Below are 19,832 nucleotides of genomic sequence, written 5' to 3' on the forward strand. Positions count from 1 at the left end.
GAATTAGTGGCGGTCACAAAGACATGGTTCATGGAGAGCCATGACTGGGATATAGTTATACCTGACCTATAATCTATTCAGGAAGGACGGGGTAGGAAAAAAGGACGGAGGAGTGGCATTATATGTTTAGAATAATATTAAGGTGACAGAACTGCAGTACGAATGGGGTAAGGATGAAGCACTTTGTGTTAAACTAGTAAGAGGGAAAGGAAAATATTTTTACATTGGTGTAATACAGGTCACCTTCACAGTTAGAAGAAATGGACAGAGACTTAATTGAAGACATCCACAAAATAGCTAGAAAAGGGGAAGTGCTACTGATAGGTGATTTTAACATGTTGGGCATCTGGAAGCAAAGAGATCTTGGATTCTCTACAGGAAGAATTGTTTCAGCAGTGGTGCATGAGGTCCTGGACTGCGTGTCTTCTCCTAGAGAAACTCTTGATTGTACCGCTGCATGAGATCCTGCAGGAACTGACGCGAGATGGAGCTATCCTAAACCTGGTGCTCACAGAATGTTTCTGATGAAATGGGGAGAATGTTGGACCCCTTCTCTTCTCAATCTACACCTCTTCCCTGGGCTCCCTGATCTCATCTCATGGTTTCCAGTATCATCTCTATGCTGATGACACCCAACTGTATCTCTCCACACCAGACATCACCGCGGAGACCCAGGCAAAGGTATCGGCCTGCTTATCTGACATTGCTGGCTGGATGTCCAACCGCCACCTGAAACTGAACATGTCCAAGACCGAGCTTATCGTCTTTCCACCAAAACCCACTTCTCCTCTTCCTCCACTTTCTATCTCAGTTGATAACACCCTCATCCTCCCCGTCTCATCTGCCCGCAACCTCGGAGTCATCTTTGACTCCTCTCTCTCCTTCTCTGCGTATATCCAGCAGGTAGCCAAGACCTGTCGCTTCTTCCTCTTTAACATCAGCAAAATTCGCCCTTTCCTCTCTGAACACACCACCCGAACTCTCGTCCACGCTTTCATTACCTCTCGCCTGGACTACTGCAACTTACTCCTCACCGGCCTCCCACTTAGCCATCTATCCCACCTTCAATCTGTTCAGAACTCTGCTGCACGTCTCATATTCCGCCAGAACCGATATACTCATATCACCCCTCTCCTCACCCCTCTCCTCAGGTCACTTCACTGGCTTCCGATCAGATACCGCATTCAATTCAAGCTTCTCCTTCTTACCTACAAATGCACTCAGTCTGCTGCCCCTCACTATCTTTCTACCCTCATCTTCCCTTACGTTCCCGCCCGTAACCTCCGTTCACAGGATAAATCCCTCCTCTCAGTACCCTTCTCCACCACCGCCAACTCCAGGCTCTGCTCATTCTGCCTCGCCTCACCCTATGCTTGGAACAACCTTCCTGAACCCTTACGCCAAGCCCCCTCCCTGCCCGTCTTCAAGTCTTTGCTTAAAGCCCACCTCTTCAATGCTGCGTTCGGCACCTAACCCTTACCGTTCAGTGAATCCAGACTGCCCCAATTTGACTGCCCCTATCGGACCGACCATTCACTTGTCTATTAGATTGTAAGCTCTTTGAGCAGGGACTGTCTCTCTTTGTTAAATTGTACAGCGCTGCGTAACCCTAGTAGCGCTCTAGAAATGTTAAGTAGTAGTAGTAGTAGTAGTAATGTTTCTGATGTTACAGTGGGAGAACATTTGGCATCTAGCGATCACTGAATGCTTTCCCTGGGATTTGTAGTATAGAGTGTTGTCACGATTTGGGTTTCTGCCAGGTACTTGTGACCTGGCTTGGCTGTTGTTTGGAAAACAGGATACTGGTCTAGATGGATCATTGGTCTGACCCAGTATGGCTACTCTTATGTTCTTAAAGTGTGGTTCAATATTAAGACAGAGGAGAGGGCTTATTCAAGACTGAAAGTCCTAGATTTCAAAAGAACTAACTTTGCTGAGATGGGGGAATTTCTCAGGAAAGAGTTAGTTGGATGGGAAGAGCTGAAGAAAGTAGAGCAGTGGGTAAAACTGAAAGGAGCTATTTTAAAGGCGACAAACCTTTGTTAAAAAAAATTACATAAAAGTAAGAGGAAAAGAAGACCTCTCTGGTTCTCGAATGCAGTAGCTGAAAAGGTAAGGGAAAGAAAGTTAGCCTCTATATGAATACTCAGAAAGAGGAGGACAAGCAAAAATAACCTTGAAAAGCTAAGAGAAGCTGGAAAAGCTAGCCTTTATATGTTACAAGAATACTCAGAAAGAGGAGGACAGGCAAAAATAACCTTGAAAAGCTAAGAGAAGCTGGAAAAGCTAGCCTTTATATGTTACAAGAATACTCAGAAAGAGGAGGACAGGCAAAAATAACCTTGAAAAGCTAAGAGAAGCTGGAAAAGCTATCAGGAATGTGAAGAGGCAATGGAAGAAAAGATAGCTGATATGGTAAAAATTGGGAGACGACATTTTTCAGATAAATGACAGGAGGAAGTGCCATAATACCATTGTAAGGCTCAAAGCCGAGGGGAAGGAATATATAGAAGCTCATAAGGATAAAGCTGAACTGCTCAACATTTATTTCTGTTCTGTGTTCATGGATGAAAGTCTCGGGGGTAGGACCACAGAAAACAGATGCTAATGGGGATGGATGTAAGGTATACTGGGACTGATTCTCAGAAGAATGTGTTCATGAGGAACTAGCTAAACTAAAAGTAGACAATCTGATGGGGTACATCCGAGAGGTTCTGGCGACTCCGCTCTCTGACATCTTTAGAGCCGAGTGGTCCCATAGAACTGGAGAAGGCAGACGTGGTCCCTCTGCGCAAGAGTGGAAGTAAGGAGGACGTTGAAAATTAGACCTGTCAGTCTGACCTCGGTGGTGAGCAAACTAAAGGAAACGCTTCTGAAGCAGAGGAGTGTGATGTTTCTCGAATCAAATGGACTGCAGGACCCAAGGCAGCATGTCTTCACTAGAGGCAGATCGTGCCAGACAAACCTGATCGATTTCTTTGACTGGGTGACCCAACATTTGGAGGTATGCTAGATGTGGTATACTTGGTTTATAGCAAAGCATTTGATACGGTTCCGCATGGGCGACTGATAAATAAACTGAGTGCCCTCAGTATGGGACCTAAAATGACTGAGTTAAAAATTGGTTAAATGGAAGGAGACAGAGGGTCGTGGTAAATGGAGCTTGCTCTGAGGAAAAGGATGTTATCAGTTGTTTACCTCAGGGGTCGGTCCTCATGCCAACTCTTTTTAATATCCTTGTGAGTGATATTGTGGAAAGGTTGTCTGGTAAGGTTTGTCTCTTTGTGGATGATACCAAACTGTAATAGGGTGGACACCCTGGAGGGTGTGGATGGCATGAGGAAGGATCTGGCGAAGCTTAAAGAATAGTCAGATGATTGGCAGCTAAGATGAAATGCAGGGTCATGCACTTGGATTACAAGAATCCAGGGGAACGGTACATTATGGGGGGTGGAGTGCTTCTGTGTACGAAAAAAAGAGTGCGATTTGGGGGTGATTGTGTCTGATAACCTTAAGGTCTCCAAACAGGTAGAAAAGACGACCGTCAAAGCCAGAAGGATGCTTAGGTGCATAAGGAGAGGGATGACCAGCAGGAAAAAAGTGGTGATAATGCCCTTGTTTAAGTCTCTGGTGAGGTCCCACTTAGAGTACTGTGTGCAGTTCTGGAGACTGCACCTATTGAAGGGTATAAATAGGATGGAGTCGGTCCAGAGGGTGGCTACAAAATTGTTAAGTAGTCTCTGTCATAAAACATATAGGGACAAGCTTAGGAACCTCAACATATATATGCTGGAAGTGAGACAGGGGAGAGGGGATGTGATAGAGACATTTAAATACCTCAGAAGCATTAATGTACAAGAGGTGAGTCTTTTTCAAATGAAGGAAAATTCAGGTATGAGGGGGCATAGGATGAAGTTAAGGGGGAATAGGCTTAGGAGGAATCTAAGAAAACACTCTTTCACGGACGGGGTGGTGGATGCGTGGAGGTCGTGGAGATGAGGACTGTGTCAGAATTTAAGAACGTGTGAGACAGGTATGTGGTTTGCCTTAGGACAGGAAGAGCTAGTGGTTACTGAGGATGGGCAGGCTGGTTGTTCCACTTGGCCCTTATCTGCCATCATATTTCTGTGTTTCAGTGCCTAGGGCCTGACCATAGTCCTTCTAACTTGTCATGTGTCTTTGTATGAATAAAGGAGCCTGTTGGCCAGAGAGGCTCAGTGGGAGCAGATTTTTGGAGCCCAGTCTGAGTCCTCAACATCAGCGTTGGCATTGACGCTGGGTATTGCATCGGTACGTATGGCTGCTAGACCTGTTGACACTGGGAGCAGTTGTGCATCGAGTGGGTCTCCACCTGCTTTGATGCCGACTGCTATGCAGGACTCCAGGACCAACCTGCATTGGATCCGACACCGAAGTGATGTGAGGATTCAATGTCCTTGTTGGTACCAAGGAGCCTCGATGGCTGGCTAGGGTGAAGATCAAAAAGCACTGGAATCAATCCCCTTTGCACGGTGCCGGTAGATCCAGGAGGATCGCTCCCCCTTCATTCAAGATGTGCTAGTATGGAGGTCTCCAAGCATGTGATTCTGCAGCCTGTCTCTGAGCTGAGGCCCCAGCCTTTCTTGGTGTCAGCCCTCAGTGAGCACATCTGGGCCTTGCTCCCTGAGCTGCTGACTGGCTTCTTGCAACGGAATGGATCGGTATCAGGGGTGCTTGCGCCTACCATGCCTCCCATTTGCGGCACCACTTGGACCTCAGACTGCGGTGAGGCCTCAGATCCCAGTGGTGCATGTGGCCCCAGTATTGACTGCTATCCAAGCTGTTATTTCTTCGATGTCTGTGGAGGAAGCTTCGCCAGAGTCGAGGCGAAAGCAGACTCCTTGATGCCCCTCTCGGGGACATTGTTCCTCTATGTCGAAGCAAGCTTACTGTTGACCCTCCTGTGAAGAGGTTTTGACTGAGACAGATGAGAAGCAGTTATGGGAGTTGGAGGAGGATCTACGGTACTTTTCGGAGGATGAGTCCTGTGGTATCCCCTCTGACCCCTCCCCTCCATAGCAGAGGAGAAAGTCTCCTCCTGAGAACCTTTCATTTCCCTGTTTTGTCAAGGAAATGGCGGCTGCCATTTCATTTCCTTTGGTGGAGATCGAGCCCATGTCCAAGATGCGCAAGGTCCTGGGCTATGAGTCTCCTTGTAGAGAGGTTCTGACTGTACCGCTGCATGAGATCCTGCAGGAAGTTCTTTTGCGGAACTGGGAGTCCCCTCTGTCTGTCTGTCCCGGTACTGCCTAAGAAGATGGATGCTATGTACCGGATTCTCAGCACCCCTGGGTTTGATAAGCCTCAGTTGCCTTATCATTCCCTTGTCATTGAATCTGCCCTCAAAATGGCCAAGAGTTCTAGGGACTGTGCTTCGACACTCCTGGGCAAAGAAGCCAGAACCTTGGATTTTTTTGGGAGGAAGATGTTTCAGGCCTTTATGCTCATGTCATATATTCAATTGTACCAGCTCTTCCCAAGCATCTACTTGCGAGACTCAGTGTGATTTTACAGGCTCTCTCCCATCAGAGCAGGCTGAGTCGCTTCTCCAGTTGGCCAAGCATCAGAAGGCTTGCCGTAAGTTCTTGGTCAGGGGCGCTTAAGACACTTTACATATAGAATCCAGGATTTCTGCCCATAGTATAGCAATGCGCAGACTTTCATGGCTGTGTGTGTCTGACTTGGAACCTGCAGTTCAGCAGAGGTTGGCAGATGCCCCGTGTCGGGGGGATAAACTTTTTATTTGGAGAGAAGGTTGAAGAGGTTGCTGACCAGATCAGGAAACACACTGATACCATCTCTTCTCTTTCCTGCTGGGTGCCTTCTGCATCTGCCGCCTCCTCTAGGATGTCTTTTGGCAAGTCGAGAAGAACTACCTATTACTCTGAGATGTAGGTATGCCGCCTCTTCTCGTCCGCCTTCTCGGGCTCAGCCCCAGTGTGCTTATTCTCATCAACTGTGTGCGCCTAAGGCCCCTGCTGCTCCCCATTCAAAGCAGGGGATGAGCTTTTGACTGGCTACAGTAGAGCATAGCCGCTGTCCCAGTGTCTGTGCTGAATGACTTGCCAGTCAGGAGGCTGAAGTTTTTTTCATGAAAGGTGGCTCCTTGTAACCTCCGACTGGTGGGTTCTTCAAATAGTCTGTCTTGGATATACCCTCAATTGATATCAGAAAACTCCAAATTGAACACGAGAGCTCATTTCTTCAGCTCATGGCATGAGCAGGCATTTCCAGTGGAACTCTTAACCCTTCCGAAGGCCCATGCAGTCAAGCCTATTCCACCAGGGGAGTAAGGGTGTGGATTCTATTCCAAGTACTTCCTCGTGCAGAAGAAGACAGGTTGGATGTGTCCCATCCTAGATCTAAGGGCCCTGAACAAATTCCTGGTCAAAGAAAAGTTCAGGATGGTTTCCATGGACACCCTTTACCCATGATTCAGGAAATCTATTGGCTATGCTCTCTGGACTTAAAGGATGCATTTACACACATTCCAATACTTCCAGCCCACCGGAAGTATCCACGATTTTGGCTGGGGACATATTTCTTCCAGTACCTTGTGTTGCCCTTTGGCTTCATGTCAACTCCCAGGTTCTTTATCAAATTTCTAGCAGTAGTCTCAACGTCGCTATGCAGACTGGGAGTCCATGTGTTCACTTATCTCAATGATTGATGAACAGCACATCTGAGGTTGGTGCTCAGGAGTCCTTGTGGAGGTCTATATGTGTGCTTATGCTACTAGGGTTTGTTTTAAACTATCCCAAGTCTCATCTACACCCTGCCCAGCAATTGGAGTTCATTGGAGCCTTGCTCAGTATGCAGAAGGTTCAAGCCTTCCTTCCGGGGCCGAGAGTGGATGCTCTAATTGCACTGGCTTCTCGGTTTTGAACCTTTCAGCAGGTCACGGCTCTGCAGATGTTGCAGTTGTTGGGACACAGAGTCCACGGTTTGTAGTGCCCATGACATGCCTTCATATGAGAACTGCTCAGTGGACTCTAGCGTCCCAGTGGTACCAAGCCACTGGGAACCTGGAAGATGTCATCCAAATGTCCCCAGAGCTAGCTCGCTCCCTGTTGTGGTGGGCTATTCGATCCAATTTGAATCTGGGACTTCCATTCAAAATTCCTCAGCTGCAAAAAGTGCTGATGACGGATGCATCCCACCTGGGGTGGGAAGTTCATGTAGCTGGGCTCCACACTCAAGGTGCTTGCTCCGCCCAGGAAGCAGATCTCCAGATCAATCTCCTGGAGCTTTGGGCTATTTCGAATGCTCTAAAGGCTTTTGGGGATCAGCTATCTCACCAAATTGTACTCATTCAAATGGGCAATCAGTTTGTAATATATTATACCAATAAGCAGGGGGGCACCGGATCACGCTCTTTGTGTCAGGAGGCCATTCAGATGTGGCGTTGGGCTCTTCAGCAGGGGTTGCTCCCTTGCGCCACTTATTTGGTGGGCAAAAACAGCCTGGCCGACAGACTGATCAGGGTAATGCAACTGCATGAGTGGTATCTCAACATAGGCGTTGCCCACAAGATCTGATGAGTGTGGGGCACCCCCTCAATTGATCTCTTTGCCACTCACAAGGTCCCTCAGCTTTGTTCTAGGCTTCAGGCCCACAACAGACTAGCATCAGATGTCGTCCTCCTTTGGGGGACAAATCTTCAGTAGGCGTATCCTCCTATACCTCTTGTGGGGAAGAGTTTGTTGAAGCTCGTGCAAATCCGCGGGACCATGATTCTGATCTCTCCTTACTGGCCCCGACAGATCTGGTTCATTCTTCTTCTGGAGTTATCCTCCAAAGAACCGTGGAGATCAAAGTGTTTTCCGACCCTCATCAAGTAGAATGAGGGGTCTCTTCTTCATCCCAACCTCCAATCTGTGGCCCACACAACCTGGATGTTGAGAGCCTAGAATTCACTTCCTTGGACCTGTCCGAGGTCTCCAGAGTCTTGCTGGCTTACAGGAAAGATTTCACTAATAGATGTTCTTTCAAATGGAAGAGGTTTGCTGTCTGGTGTGAGGGCAAGGCTCTAGATCCTGTTTCCTGCCCTACAAAGACCCTGCTTGAATACCTTCTACACCTCAAAGCCCCATGTCAAATCTCCACCTGTGTCATGGGACCTCAACGTCATCCTCACCCAACTGTTGAGGGCTTCTTTTGAGCCACTGGATTCCTGCCAACTGAATTAAATGGCCTGGAAGGTCATTTTCTTGGTGGGTGTTACTTCAGCTCATAGAGTCGGTGAGCTTCAGGCCTTAATAGTGGATGCAGCTTATACAAAATTTCACCACTGCAGAATACTCTTCCGATGCACCCCAAGTGCCTGCCTAAGGTTTTGAAAATTTTATGGAATCTGAAATAACTGAATAAATTGTTAACTGTAGTGGGTGTAGAGTTCCATAAAGATGGTCCAACATAGCTAAAAGTTCTATTCATAGTAGAGGTCAGTCTAGTCTAGCCAGTTCCAGTGATGAAGGATGTAACAAACAGTGTTGAGAAGATTGCAAAGGATATTGCTGTTCTTGTTTTCAATCAATTTATCTGAAAGATATTTAGGAACCCCCAACCTAAAAGCCTTAAAGACCAAGCATATCGATTTAAATGTGATTCCGGCTGAGATGGGCAACCAGTAGAGGTCTCTTAAAAATAGGACTAATATGGTCAGATCTGTTTCCGTTAGCTACCAAATGTGCTGAAATCATTTAAAACTGCTTTTAGTGAGTGTCTGAAATAGAGTAAGTAGCAGTGGTTTTTTTTTTTGTGCCGGTACAGCGTACCGGCACCTTTTTTTGTGAGGTCCGACTCACCTGCCTGCTCCCTTCCGTTCATGTACCCGTGCTTCCTGCTTTGAAGTCTTTAATTTACCTGAAGTCGCAGTGAACAGGCAGTAAAAACAGTTGGCAGGTAGGCTTGCCTCCTCGTCTCTTCCCTTCCCTCTCAGCACGTCCCGCCTTCCTCTGATGTAATTTCCATTCCGCAAGGGCGGGACACGCTGCGAGGAAAGGGAAGCGACGAGGAGGCAAGCCTGCCTGCCTGCCAGCTGTTTTTACTGCCGGTTCGCTGCAACTTCGGGTAAATTAAAGATTTTGAGGTAGGGAGCACGGGTGCATGAACGGAAAGTCGAGGAGCTGTGGTTTGAACGAATTGCTGGACATGGAGGGGGATGGAGGGCAGGGGAGAGAGGAGAATTGCTGGACATGGATTTGAGGGAAAGGGAGGGGAGAGAGGAGAATCGCTGGACATGGAGGGGAGGAGAGAGGAGACATGCTGGACATGGATGGGAGGGGAGGGGAGGGCAGGGAAGAGAGAATTGCTGGACATGGATGGGAGGGAAGGGCAGGGAAGAGAGAATTGCTGGACATGGAGGGCAGGGAAGAGAGAATTGCTGGACATGGAGGGGAGGGGAGGGGAGAGGAGAATCGCTGGACATGGATGGCAGGAGAGGACAGTGGGCAGAGGAGAATCACTGGACATGGATGAGAGGGGAGGGCAGGGGAGAGAGATTCGCTGGACATGGATGGCATGGGAGGACAGGGGGCAGAGGAGAATCCCTGGACATGGATGAGAGGGGAAGGGGAGAGAGGAGACATGCCTGGACATGGAGGGGAGGGAAGAGAGAATTGCTGGACATTGATGGGAGGGCAGGGCAGAGAGGAGAATCGCTGGATATGGAGGGGAGGGGAGAATTGCTGGACATGGATGAGAGGGGAGGGCAGGGGAGAGAGAAGACATGCTGGACATGGAGGGGAGGGAAGAGAGAATTGCTGGACATGGATGGGAGGGCAGGGCAGAGAGGAGAATCGCTGGACATGGAGGGGGGGGAGGGGGAATCGCTGGACCTGGATGGCAGGGGAGGACGGGGCAGAGGAGAATCACTGGACATGGGTGAGAGGGCAGAGAGGAGATATGCTGGACATGGATGAGAGGGGAGGGCAGGGGAGAGAGGAGATATGCTGGACATGGAGGGGAGGGCAGGAAAGAGAGAATTGCTGGACATGGATGGGAGGGGAGTGCAGGGGAGAGAGGAGAGTCACTGGACATGGATGGGAGGGCAGGGGAGAGAGGAGAATTGCTCCTGTCGCTCTGGGGGGTTTAAATCGTTGATTTTACCTCCATCGCTGCAGCCGCAGTGAAAGCCCGTCTCTAGCCTTCCCTTCTTTCCCGTCAGTGTCCAGCCTTCTTCTGACATCATTTCCTCTTTCCACAAGGGCGGGACACTGACGGGAAACGAAGGGAAGGCTAGAAACAGAGTTTCACTGCGCCGGCTGCTGCAACAGAGGCAGGGGAGTGAAGGGAATCGCTGGGTGGGTACATGGATGGCTCGAAGTGGGGCAGGGGAGGGAAGGGAATCGCTGGGTGGGTATGGATGGCTGGAGGGAGGGCAGGGGAGCGAGGAGAATTGTTGGGTGGGTATGGATTGCTGGAGGAGGGGCAGGGCAGCGGAGAGAATCGCTGGGTGGGTATGGATGACTGAAGGGGGGGCAGGGGAGAGGAGAGTTGCTGGACATGGATGGAGGAGAGGGAAGGGAGAGAGAAGAAATGCTGGACCAGGATGGAGGGGAGGGAAGAGTGAGGAAGGGGATGAGATGAGGGAAAAGGAAGAGAGGAGAAAAACTGCACATGGATGAAGAAAATAGGCAGAAGCTGGATCCACTGGACAGTCAAGTCTGCGGAGGACCAGAAATGAAGAAGAAAGGAGGAAAGGAAAGAAATAAATGAAAAGGAAGCCCTGGAAATGGAGTTAAGAGGACAGATAGCAGCAGAATCGGATACTGGCCCAAATGATCAGAAAAACAGTCTCCAGACAACAAAGGTAGAAAAAAAATCATTTTATTTTCATTATAGTGTTTGGAATGTGTCCACATTGAGAATCAGGTGCTCACAGTGGATTGCTGGTAAATTTTTAACAGACTCTCTCCCCGGTCCACCTTGGCGCCCCCCCCCCCGTCCACCTCTGCGCTCCCCCCCCCCAAAAACAAATTGCAGAGCTGGCTATAGCCGGGGGGGGGGGGGGGGGGGGCAATGCATTACTCTCTCCAGGAAAAAACTATTAAATGATCCCAGGTTCCAATCTAATTCATGTTTAATGTGGGATAAAATGCCATAAATAAGTAAATAAATATAAACTTTTAATGTTGAGCACCTGATTCTCAAAGTGAACAGATTCCAAACACTGTCTATAATGAAAATAAAATGAGGTTTTTTTCTACCTTTGTTGTCTGGTGACTGTTTTTCTGATCATGCTGGCCCAGTATCCGATTCTGCTGCTTTCTGTCCTCTTAACTCCGTTTCCAGGGCTTCCTTTCCATTTATTTCTTTCCTCCTTTCTTCATTTCTGGTCCTCAGCTTCTGCCTATTTTCTTCATCCATGTGCAGTTTTTCTCCTCTCTTCCTTTTCCTTCTTCTCATCTCCTTCCTCACTCTTCCCTCTCCTCCATCCATGTCCAGCATGTCTTCTCTCACCCTTCCCTCTCCTCCACCCATGTCCAGCAACCCTCCTCTCTCCTGCCTTCCATCCACCCACCCATGTCCAGCAGCCCTGCTCTCCCCTGCCCTCCATCCACCCACCCATGTCCAGCAACCCTCCTCTCCCTTCCATCCATCCACCCATGTCCCGCAGCCCTGCTCTCCCCTGCCCTCCATCCACCCACCCATGTCCAGCAACCCTCCTCTCCCCCCTGCCCTCCATCCACCCACCCATGTCCAGCAGCCCTGCTCTCCCCCTGCCATCCCCCCCATGATCCACCCATGTCCAGCAACCCTCGTCTCCCCCCTGCCCTCCTCCCATTTGCCTTCTTCCAGCCCCCCCCCGCTCGTCCATTATCCGTATGCCCTCTGCAGCTCTGCGAGTCCCCGATAGCCGTTTCCTTCTTACGCCGCACCCCTAGCTTTAAAAATTTTATTTTTCCTCGAGGTGCGCCGGCGTTGAAGGCTTGAAGCGAAGGCAGCAGGCTCAGCTTGGTTCCAGGCCTTCCCTTCGCATCATAGCTCCACCCTCTTGCAAACAGGAAATATGTCAGGCGAGGGCAGAGCCATGATGCGAAGGGAAGGCCTGGAATCAAGCTGAGCCTGCTGCCTTCGCTTCAAGCCTTCAACGCCGGCGCGCCTCGAGGGAAAATAAAATTTTTAAAGGTAGGGGTGCAGCGTAAGAAGGAAACGGCTATCGGGGACTCGCAGAGCTGCAGACGGATGATGGACGACAGGGGGAGCAGAGGCGAGCCGGTTCGCACGGGCCAACAACCGGCTCGCAAGATGCCAATACATTTAACAACCGGCGCTTGCAAGCCGGCTCCAGCACACCACTGGGTGCTCAACATTTAAAGTTTATATTTACTTATTTATGGCATTTTGTCCCACATTAAACATGAATTAGATTGTAACCTGGGATCATTAAATAATTTTTTTCCTGGAGTAATGCATTGCCCCCCCCCCCCCCCCCCCCCCCCCCCGCCCAGGCTCTCTCCCCAGCTATAGCCAGCTCTGCAATTTGGGAAGGGGGGTGCAGAGGTGGACCGGGGAGAGAGCCTGTTGTTAAAAACATTTACCAGCACACCACTGGACAGGGGGCAGAGGAGAATCGCTGCACATGGATGAGAGGGGAGGGCACGGGAGAGAGGAGACATACTGGACATGGATGGGAGGGGAGGTCAGCGAAGAGAGATTCGCTGGAAATAGATGGAAGGGGAGGGCAGGGGAGAGGAGAATCTTTGGACATGGATGAGAGGGGAGGGAAGGGGAGAGAGGAGAATCGCTGGACATGGGAGGGGAGGGCAGGGGAGAGAGGAGACATGCTGGACATGGAGGGGAGGGAAAACAGGAAGGAGATGCACATGGATGGGAGGGCAGGGGAGAGAGGAGAAATGCTGTAAATGGATGGAGAGGAGAGCAGAAGATAGAGGAGAATTGCTGGACATGGATGGATGGAGGAGTTGGTGGGGGGGGGGAGAAATGCTGGACTTGGATGGAGGAGAAATACTGGACTTGGATGGAGGAGAGGGGAGAGAGAATTATTGCATTATATGGATACAGGGGAGGGAAGAGAGGAGAAATGCTGGACATGGATGGAGGGGAGGAGAGAGGAAAAGTGCTGGACATGGATGGAGGGGAGGAAAGAAAAAAGATGCAAATGGATGGAGATGAGGGAAAGGGAAGAGAGGAGAAAAACTGCACATGGATGGAGAAAATAGGCAAAAGCTGGATCCATGTTATACCTCCTCCAGTCAGTTCCACGGAGGAGGACCCAGCTTTTACTTATGAATGTAGGGCAAGAAATGAAGAAGAAAGGAGGAAAGTAAAGAAATAAATAGAAAGGATGCCCTGGAAATGGAGTTAAGAGAACAGAGAGAGCAGCAGAATCAGAGACTGGGACCAATATGGATAGAAAAACAACAAACTAGACAACAAAGGTAGAAAAAATCATTTTATTTTCATTTTAGTGTTTGGAATATGTCCAATTTGAGAATTTACATCTGCTGCCTTATTTTGCACTGGGTATACTGGAGCTGTAACAGCTTACAGAAATTATTTATAATGGAAAAAAATCATGTTGTTTTTTTCTCCTATACTAGTATAATATTTTCAATGATGTCTGTTTATATGCGCTATGGCTGGTATAAGGGGTGTGGCTAATATGGGTGTGGCTATGATGGGGTGGAGCCATATGTGGTGACCCCGCCCATAATGACTACCAACACCTTTTTTCTATTAAAAAAAAAAGCACTGGTAAGTAATCAAGTCTGCTTGTTATACATGCATCTTGATCAAATTGCATCTGTTCAAAAAAGGTTTTAATTATCATATCAATCTAAGCTGAAAATAAGATGATTAACAGAACCAATATGTTTTTTTTCAAGTTTCAAGGAGCAGTTGCAGTTAAATCAGAAAGTGACTGTATCATCCTTCAGTGGAGCTGGCTTACCTTGTAGCACTGGCCAAACAGCAGATTTGACTTACGAGATAACCACATTGCTGAGGATTTCTCAGTATTTAAAACCAAATAATGATTGTTTAACCATTTACACAACAGCTCTAATTTACAGTCCAAATCAGTGATCACCAGAGATTCTATCATTAAGAATGAGTATTTGACTATCATCTGCAAAAAAAAAAAAAAAAAAAAAAGCATACTCCCAACTTTCAAGAAGTTCAGCCAGTGGAGCAAGATAAAAGTTGAAAAGCATAAGAGAGGAGTTAATCCTGTAGTACTCTATCTCCAATTCCTTTGAAGTCCACTGTTCTTACTTGGGTACAACTTCACATACTAGTTGTAATTAGTATAACATACAAATTCTTCAAACAACTGTTGTATATTTTTTATATCATCAGTCTTTATTAAATTGCTTTTTACCTTTATTACCTTAATAATAGAAAATATTTTAAATATTTGAACAGCATAGTGAATAAGATTTTATTACGGTAATAAAGGTAAAAAGCAATTTAATAAAGATTGATGATGTAAAAAATATACAATTGTTTGAAGAATTTTTGTGTGCAATTCCTTTGAAGGAGACTTGTCATTTCGTTGTAATATCTGTGCCCGATTTAGCGCTATAAAATCAAGGAATGGATAAGTAAGACTCGAGAGTTTAATAACAGTTTAAAAGTAGAGGGAAACACTTTTTGTAATAAGACCATTCCAGGCACATTGGCTTCGGAAACATTGGTCTCTTTGGGTCTTAGAGCTGCTTCAGCCAGTGGGGATGCATTATAGAGTATGTCTGTTATTCTTGACACCAAGCATTGATAGATCCTACTGGGAGCAGTCATAATTTGTTTCCTGCCCAAAGGAGAAGAATTTGATCGTGTCGTCTTTGTTTCCAAGGAGGATATTGGGCAGAGGTCAAGGTATCTCAATATCAGAAGAGTAGGCTTCAAAAGCACTGGAGTTACCAGTGTTCTGAAAACACTCTCAAAACATCCTTTAGTGAGCACTGCTTATCCTCTGTGCTATTGGAGCGGGTGTGCTAACCTCCATAGACCTAAGACCCCGGTTCTGGCACTCCAATTGGCTCAGAATGGTATAGATACTACTACTACTTAACATTTCTAGAGCGCTCTAGGGTTACGCAGCGCTGTACAAAATAAACAAAGAAGGACTGTCCCTTCTCAAATGAGCTTACAATCTAAAGAACGAAATGTCAAGTTGGGCAGTCTAGATTTCCTGGGTACAGGTGTTAGAGGTTAGGTGCCGAAGGCGACATTGAAGAGGTGGGCTTTAAGCAGAGATTTGAAGATGGGGAGGGAGGGGGCCTGACGTATGGGCTCGGGGAGTCTGTTCCACGCGTGGGGTGAGGCGAGGCAGAAAGGGCGGAGCCTGGAGTTGGCGGTGGTGGAGAAGGGTACTGAAAGGAGGGATATACTCCTGTGATGTCCCCGCTTTGTCAATGGCAGCCTTCAAGGATCATATGGAGCGCTTCTTTGCTTGATGCTGAACTGTAGCATTATGTCATCTGTCAAGACTAGGGGCGATTCAGCCGATGTTTGAAAAAAGATGCCTTAATGCTGAGGTCAGGAGAGGGCTTAGTGTGCGTCGTCCTGTTTGGACAGCATGGTGGCAACTGGTCAAAGTTGTTCATCTTCTGCAGTCGGGTTGGGTGGTCAATTTTGAGAAGAGCAGTCTAACTCCATCATAGATGCTGGAGTATCTGGGTGTTCTGTTCGACACTGTACAGGAGAGGATTTTCCTCATGGAGTGCAGGAGGTTGAAGCTGGTTCAACAGATTTGTCTTCTCAGTTGAGGCAGGCCCAGGGTCTGGGGCTACATCCAGGTTCTATTGTCATTGGTGAAAGTGGTGCCATGGGGCAAGGGCTCATATGCGGCCATAAACAGGAATCTCAGCTGCTGGTCTTTGGTGTCACAGAAGTATGACCTTCATCTTGCTTGGACACTGGTTGCTAGATTGAGTATGCATTGGTGGTTATCGCCCAGGAGTTTGACCATCGGAACTCCCTTTCCAATAACACAGTGGGAGGTGGTGACAACGGATGCCAACAAGTTGGATTGGGGAGCTCATTACAAGTTCCATCTGGCACAGGGCATCTGGATGGAACAGGAGTCTTAGTGGTTGGTAAATCACTTGGAGCTCAGGGCAGTGCAGAATGCCTTACGCAACTTTGCTCCCTTTCTGGAAGGGGGCCCTGGTCTGAGTTTTCTCTGGCAATGCGATGGCTTATATTAACAAGCAAGACAGGACCCATGGTGATGGAAGCGGCCTCCCTCATGATTTGGGTGGAGAAAAATCTTCTCTGCTTATTGCTCACATTGCGGGGTCCTTGAATATGGAGGTGGACTTTTGCAGCAGGCACTCCTTGGAACCAGGAGGATGGGAACTATCCAGCCAGGGTTTCAGTGGTCCGATGATGTTATCTGCTTCTGGACTTGATGGAAACAAAAAGGAATGCCAAAGTGCCCAAGTTCTTCAGCTGTCGGAAAGAACTGGGCTTGATGGGGATCGGTACCCTACTGCAGCCCTGGATGGAGACACATCTAGTATGTCTTCCTTCCTTGGCTCGTGCTAGGCCACTTGTTGAAAAGGATCACATTGCACCGGGGTTGAATAAGCCCTGGATTGGCCACTGAGGCCATGATACGCTGACCTGATTCGACTGCTGGACAGGGGTCTTTTCCATCTTCTGCAGGTGCTCATGGACCGTGCCCCTTTGGTCTTATGGCTTGGCCGTTGAAAGAGCTCAGTTGAGACAAAAAGGTTATTCTGATTTGGTCATTGCTACCTTGCTTCAGGCTCAAAAATGCTCTACATCCATGGTGTATGCGAGGGTATGAAGGACTCAGATTGTGCACATCCTAGTGTTTATCAAAGCAGGTCTTCAGAAAGGATTGGTGTTGGGTTCTTTAAAAGTTCAGGTTTTGGCTTTGGACCATTGAGACATTTCAGAAGGCCTCCTTGAAAGATCTTACACTAAAGATGGTGTTCTTGGTGGCTGTTGAGTTGGCATGTAGGGTTTCAGAGCTTCAGGCTCTCTCTTATTGGGATCCCTTTCTTTGTTTTTCGGAGGCGGGGGTTTCCCTGCACACGGTTCCTTCCTTTCTTCCAAAAGCGGTATTAGCATTTCATATCAGCCAGTTTATGGAGTTTCTGTCCTTTTTGCAGAGAGGACAAAGAGGCTCAGTATTCTTCCTTGAAGCTTCTCGATGTGCGTAGAGGCCTCATTAAATATCTAGAAGTCACAAATGAGTTTTGTAAATCGGACAGACTGACTCTGCTTTTTGGTAAACAGAGGCTTGGTTTCATGGGTTGCAAGCCCACAGTTGCTAGATGGCTGAAGTAGACTATTGTATCTGCTTATTTGCTTGGGGGGAAGCAGGCTCCTTAAGCTTTGTGCTCTCCTATGAGGCATACAGTGACATCCTAGGTAGGGACTACCTTACTGTCTCCAGTGGATATTTGCAAGTTGGCGATGTGGTTGACACTGCATACCTTTGCCAAGCACTACAGGGTGGATGTTGCGGCGTGCTCAAAATCCAGTTTGGGGGCTTCAGTCACCCACTCTAGAGATTGCTTTTGAACATTCCACAGGTTTTGGAATAGTGGAAATCTATATAATGGAAGGAGAAATTAGGTCTTAACTGATAATTTTCTTTCCATTAGTCCTTCCCACTATTCCAGTGCCCCGCTTGAGGTTTCTGAGATGTTTAGTTGGTGTGAAGTAATGGGTCAAGTACAACATCACCTTGCATGGTGCTTTCTGCATATCTCATGTTCTCTACAAGTTGCCCAGAGATGAGAGGTCCTCACGTGTTTGCTTGTTTGGTTATTGTTAGGTTAGCGAGTTGTTTAAGGTGGTTGTGTTTATTCCTGGGGTTCTCAACCCAGTCCTCGAGACACACCTAGCCAATCAGGTTTTCAGGATACCCACAATGAATAGGTATATTTGTATGTACTTCCTCTCTTGTATGCAAATTTATCTCATGCATATTCATTGTGGATATCCTGAAAACCTGATTGGCTAGGTGTGGCCTGAGGACTGAGTTGAGAACCCCTGGTTTATTATGAATTTCTCCTTACTGCTTCTCTGTGTAAGTTCTGAGGATCTGGACTGGATGCCAAGATTTCAGTTCTCTATCTCTACCTGCTGCTTGATGGACACAACTATTCCCATATGTTCTGGAATAGTGGAAAGGACTAATAGAAAATTATCAGGTAAGACCTCGTTTCTCCTTACAGGTAATGGCCTTGCTTTCCAGTAGTTGTCTATATTTTATAGGTGTATATATATTCATAAAAATTAATGTGTGGTACGCAATAATATATGGTAGGCTGTACCAGTAAGGATTTGGCGATAGCTACAACAAAGTTATTTGGCTTGGAAATGAAGCAAAGCAGCGTCTTTGGTGCTGTAGTATTTCATTATTGTTCAGGTAATAAGTGCACCGATAGTTTGTGGTTACATAGCCTTGCCTCCTGAACACCGCGTACTACCGGTGCTTTACTGTATTTGTTTCATGTTAATGCATACTAAAAGTAAATCAAATGATCGAAAAGGAACAATTTTTTCTGGTGTAAACTCCTAATATTTTATATGCTCGCTCTTTTATTTAGGAACTTTTAAGTTGTACCTATAATAAAATATACAGTATATTTTGAATGGATCTTTGATGTCTAAGTGAACTATAAACATTTTTATAGTAGGTTAACAAAAAATTATGGATAAAATCAATGTAGTTCTATTGCATTTTAATTACACTGTTGACTTTGTTTTTTACGTTCTTAGGTTACAAAGCAAGAATGGGAAACAGCAGGTTCCATTATCCACAGCCACAGTATCAATGGTTCACAGTGTTCCAGAACTGATGGTTAGCTCTGAGGCAAGTTAGCAGTCTCATTTCAATTATTTATTTTTAAATATAATGGTGCCTGAGTGTGGGTAAAATTGGATGGAAACATGTAAAAATGAGGGTTGACATAATATGTAGACTAGAATTGTATGGATTAAGTCTGTGGGTGGACATTGGTTAATATTCTATTTAATAAAGGCGTCATATTTTCAAGAAGTGTGTGACAGAATCTGGGCTTAACATATAACATGGGATTTTACCACACTCAAGTCCAGATTTAGCACACCACTTTTGGGGGATTTTAAAAATTATATTTTATTGCAGGTTATGGTCTAATGTCATTATCGCATGTTACCTGCAGAGAGTTAACATGAGAGCACTCACCCCCTCCTGTTTAGGAAGCGCTAAGTGCTCCAGTGTTAACTCTGCATTAGCCAGTTAGTGCGTGTTAATTATAATGTGCTAGCTGGTTAATGCTACCATGCCTGCTCTCCGCCTATGACATGCTCCCTCCCAGAAATATTTTTAAATAATCGGTAACTCGGAGGTTAGCATGCACAACAGTCAAAATACTTGAATGTGTTTCTGCGTTAACCTGTTTATGTGCGCTAACCATGTGTTAAGGGCTTAACACCCTTTTTTTGTGAAAGAGCCCCTATATTAATTGTATCCCTTTCCAAGCATACCTCTATGATATGGTTCAGATGTTGATGAGCTCTATTAAGTGACAAGATGTTTGCGTACCTAAGGGTATTTAACTTTTTTTTTTCCTTAGCCTCAGCAGCAGAGGAATCCAGGAACTGGTGGGGTTGTATCTGCCTACCAGCTGGTGAAGATAGAGAACACGGAAGAGAAAGCAGTGATACTGGACGTCCAGCTCCCTCTCACTTCAGTATATCTCTATCTCCAACAGGTGGTGGACAGATTTCTTCCAGCTCCTGGATTCTTCTTGCGGTGCTCCTGGGCATTTGTGCCAGTTGAGCTTGGGGGCGTCTGG

General features: G+C 47.0%; 1 protein-coding gene across 3 annotated transcripts in view; it reads left to right on the plus strand.

Moving 5' to 3' along the window:
- CTDP1 (CTD phosphatase subunit 1) overlaps window positions 1-19,832 on the plus strand; it is a 360,755-nt gene that overhangs the window by 22,223 nt on the left and 318,700 nt on the right. For all 3 annotated transcript variants that reach the window (XM_030211931.1, XM_030211947.1, XM_030211939.1), the window contains exon 3: window positions 18,772-18,865. In XM_030211931.1, coding sequence (XP_030067791.1) covers window positions 18,772-18,865 — 94 coding nt within the window. The remainder of the gene's footprint in view (window positions 1-18,771; window positions 18,866-19,832) is intronic.

The sequence above is a fragment of the Microcaecilia unicolor genome, chromosome 1 (assembly GCF_901765095.1).
Source record: "Microcaecilia unicolor chromosome 1, aMicUni1.1, whole genome shotgun sequence".
NCBI lineage: Eukaryota > Metazoa > Chordata > Amphibia > Gymnophiona > Siphonopidae > Microcaecilia > Microcaecilia unicolor.